Source organism: Ochotona curzoniae, unplaced genomic scaffold, assembly GCF_017591425.1.
Source record: "Ochotona curzoniae isolate NIBS_2020 unplaced genomic scaffold, NIBS_Ocur_1.0 scaffold_4505, whole genome shotgun sequence".
Classification (NCBI taxonomy): Eukaryota; Metazoa; Chordata; class Mammalia; order Lagomorpha; family Ochotonidae; genus Ochotona; species Ochotona curzoniae.
The window spans coordinates 5,933,434-5,937,170 of NW_024467118.1; the positions used below are offsets into that span (position 1 = coordinate 5,933,434).

At 64.3% G+C, this 3,737-nt stretch overlaps 1 protein-coding gene across 1 annotated transcript; it reads right to left on the reverse strand.

Annotated features, from left to right (window-relative positions):
- Nucleotides 1-1,156: 1,156 nt before the first annotated feature.
- On the reverse strand, nt 1,157-3,455 carry NKX3-2 (NK3 homeobox 2). Its single transcript, XM_040966353.1, has 2 exons — nt 2,934-3,455; nt 1,157-1,724 (listed from the first exon to the last, which is right to left on the reverse strand). Exons 1-2 carry the CDS (start codon nt 3,397-3,399, stop codon nt 1,186-1,188), a joined length of 1,005 nt encoding a protein of 334 aa, XP_040822287.1. The 5' UTR covers nt 3,400-3,455; the 3' UTR covers nt 1,157-1,185.
- Nucleotides 3,456-3,737: the final 282 nt, after the last annotated feature.

The following is a 3,737-nucleotide window of genomic DNA, read 5'->3' on the forward strand; positions in this document are numbered from 1 at the left end:
GAAATACAGAGAAAACACGGCGTCCAGGAGGGCATATTAAACTAAACGTTTATAAATTAAAGGGGAAAAATACAGCGAACAGAACTTGCAAACTTCAACAAATCTTTTAAAAGTCAATACTCTAGTTGAGTGCACAGTGCCCAGGAGGCGAAAAGCGGCGCGGCTGGCGCGAGAGGGACGGATCACCTGTCTTAGGAGCAGGCAGAGGGGCAGCTGTGCCCAGCGCACAGAGTCCGGGAGGCCGGGAAGGCCGGGCTGGCAGAGCTGCGGGGCCCGCGGGGGAAAGGCTGGTCGGAGATACTCACGTTGGATACAAAAATAACCATTATTTGAATACAAAGTACTGCAAAGTGCTACAAAGTCTGATTTTCTTTACAAAATGAAAGGAGAGAATTTCTGAGACACCCGGGTGTGCGCTCTCCTGGGCCCTGGACCCCAGAGAACCAACGTGTCTGTGTGTGTGTGTTTGTGTGTATGTGGAAGAAGGATGTTGGGGAGGGACGGTCCCTGGCCTGCCCCGCGCCCACGGGCGCTCTGCCTTACATTCAACACTGAGCGGAGCGCCCCTGGCTTGTCTCGGAACTCCAGCCCTGGGAAAGGCGGCGGCTGTGGGGGTCCGGAAGGTGAAGCCCCTCTCAATTCCAGTCAACCCCTGGCTAGGGTGGGGCTGCCTGGGGCTGCCAGGGTTTTGCACCCCTTTGTTACCAAAGCAATTTCCCCAAATTGAAAGTCATGTAGATACACATAGATCGGTAGCATGGATACCATGAACTAGTGTGGCCTAGCGCACGACGCTCCCGGCGGGCCCGGCGTTCTGCTCACGCAGGCTCGGTGGTCTCTAGAGGTCCTTTCTGCTCTGGGGGCGGGTAATATCATCCCCAGGCTGACCCAACTCCAAACCCATCGTCGTGGTAATAAATACAGTCAGGCGCATCCAGACTGATTGAGCGTTGAGCAGGGGTCTCTACTACCCTGTGTGGGGGATGCCGTTCCCGTCCGAAAAAGGCGTTTCTCTCCAGGCCTCCAGCTGCCAGGGCACCCAGGTACCGGCCACGCGACCCGGGGCTCTCGCTGCCTCGGTGGGGCGCCCCAGCACACACACGATCATACAACCCGCAGGGCTGTCACTCAATCGCCTTTCCCGAGTTGGGGCACAGGACTCCTGCGCTGCCTCCCCGGGCGGGTTCACTGGGTGCCCGCGGTGGCTGCGCACGTGGAGAGCGCCCATCCCGGGAGGCAGTAGTAAGGGTAATAGTAGGAGGGCTGCAGCGGCAGAAGCGACGGTGGCCGCAGCACTTCCCCGGGCAGGTACTGTCTCTGGTCGTCGCGCACCAGCACCTTGACGGCCACCTTTTTGGCAGCGGGGGCCGAGGCCAGCAGGTCAGCAGCCATTTGCCGGCGCTTGGTCTTGTAACGACGGTTCTGGAACCAGATCTTCACCTGTGTCTCGGTGAGCTTTAGCGACGCGGCCAGGTCTGCGCGTTCCGGCCCGGACAAGTAACGCTGGTGGTTAAATCGTCGCTCCAGCTCAAATACCTGCGCGTGCGAGAAGGCCGCCCGCGAGCGCTTCTTGCGCGGCTTGGGGGCTGCAGGTTCCTCCTCCTCCTCCTCCAGGCCGCCAGCCGGCGCGGAGCTGCCTCCGCCGCCTGCTGTGCTGCAGAGCTCAGGAACTCGTGCTCCGCCCGGCCCAACGCTGTCGTCCTCGGCCCTCGGGCTGTGGTCACCTGTGGATCGTGGTGGGAACAGAAACAAGAGATTATCAGTGTCCTAGCGGGGGAGTAAGGCTGGAACTCAACCGCGGGAGTCACCGGAACGGGGGAGGGGTTGAGTGGCTGAGAACTCCACGCTGGTCCTCCGGATGCTATGGCGGATGCATGCAGCGATGGCTCCTGGTGCCAGAATCCTGGCTCACTGGCTTCCCAGACTCCAGTGGTGTGGCCCAGGAACAGCTCGCTGCCGTCCCTGGACCCAGAGTCCCAGCGGTAACCCGCGATACCCGCCGGGCCCTGCACTGCAAGCCCTCCCAAGCCCTCCCACTGAGCCCCGGCGTTCTGGACTGCTGCTAACTCGGATTTTCCCAGCCCTCGAATCCTCGCATCCACACACACGCGCGCGTAGTAACCGGACACGAAAGACGGCTATATGCAATGGCAAGGCAGGGGAACAAATGCTGGCTCTGGCCGTTTGTAGCCTCACACCTCTAACTGCCCGGGACCCCCTGAAGAGTCACGCAGAGGGCTGCGCTGAGGCTCTGGGTGCTGCAGGCCCTCGATACAGGGATGAGGAGTGAGGAAAGCGGGAAGGTGGGTGCCCCTGCACTTCTGACCTGGCACCAGCCTTTCGGCATCTTCTCCGCAGCCCTGGCCTCTCTTGAGGCCTCTGAGTGAGGCCTGCAGCAGCGTGCACCCCACTCGCAGACACACGCCGTGCGCCTCTCCTGTCTGCACCAGGATGACCAGGTCAAGAACCCGCCTTCAGCGAGTTTACCTCTAACTCCAAGACTCGCAGTCCAAAGCTGTCCTTAGCTACCCATCCCAGCGCTCCGGGCACACACTGGGACCTGGAGCCGACCTAAGTCAGAGCTAGGGCAAGGTCACCGGCTCTGCTGAAGTCCCCGGATCCCTCTCCCTTCCCTCTCGCGGAAGCTTAGCATTTGGGGACAGACACCCAAGGCACTGGCTATGAGCTCCAAGACCCGGGAACGTAAGGAGTGGCGACCGGCTTTCAACACGGTCGGCGGCACCTTGTCCCGCGACACCTCAGGCCTTGTACCAGGATGCAGGGCTCCGAGCACACCAGTCCTGTCTCCGTCCACGCCACCGCGCCAAGCTCTCGGACTTGGCCAACCTGGAGCCCCAGAACGCAGGCCCGCCCGGCACGCCTTCTCATCCATCCCTCCATCCAGCCCCCAACCCTGTGAAGCCACGGCAGACCTGAGACGCTGGCCGACATCTCGCTGTCGCTCCGGCCCGCGGCTTCCTCCTCCAGGTCCTTGGCGGCCCTCAGCTCGCAGACCGGCTGGCCGAGGCCCAGGGTTCCCCCCGCGCGGCCGGCCCCGCTGGCCCCCGGCGCGTCCGCGCAGCGCCGCCTGCCCTCGTTCTCCTCGCTGAGCGCGGAGTCCGAGTCCCAGCCTCCCGGGCTCTCCGCAGTCCGCCCCGCAGCTGTTCTGCTCCGGGCAGGAGACGCCAGCGTTGAGTCCTCGGCGCCCCCAAGAGCGCCCGGGTCCGTATCCCCAAAGAGCCGCCAGCAGCAGACAGCGGGCGCCGCGGCCACCACCACCGCCGTGCTCCCGGGCGCCCCGCGCCCCTCGGACGCGGCCAGCCCGCCGCGCTCCTCTTTCTTGTTGAGGATCGCCTGGATGGAGAAGGACGTCAAGGTATTGGCGCCGCGCACAGCCATCTGCGCCGCGGGCCGGAGCGGCCGCCGGGGCTCCGGGCAGCTCCGAGCCGGACAGAGAGCGCAGGCGGCAGCGGCGCGAGTGAGCCAGGCGCGCCAGGCCCCTGCAGCCCACTCCTGCGCGGCCCTGCAGCCCCCGCCCCCTCGTCCCAGGATCTGCGCGGACCCTCACCTCCACGCACGCCCTCCCCCCAGGCCCACCCTGCCTGGAAACCCCCTCCCCCCGAACCCAGGGCCAGACGCTCTCCTTTCGCGCTCCTTTCGCCGCTCTGCAGGATTATCTCATCGCCGCTCGCCCTTAGGGACAGGCCGGGGGGCTGCCTTCCCCGGGAAGTGGGGGC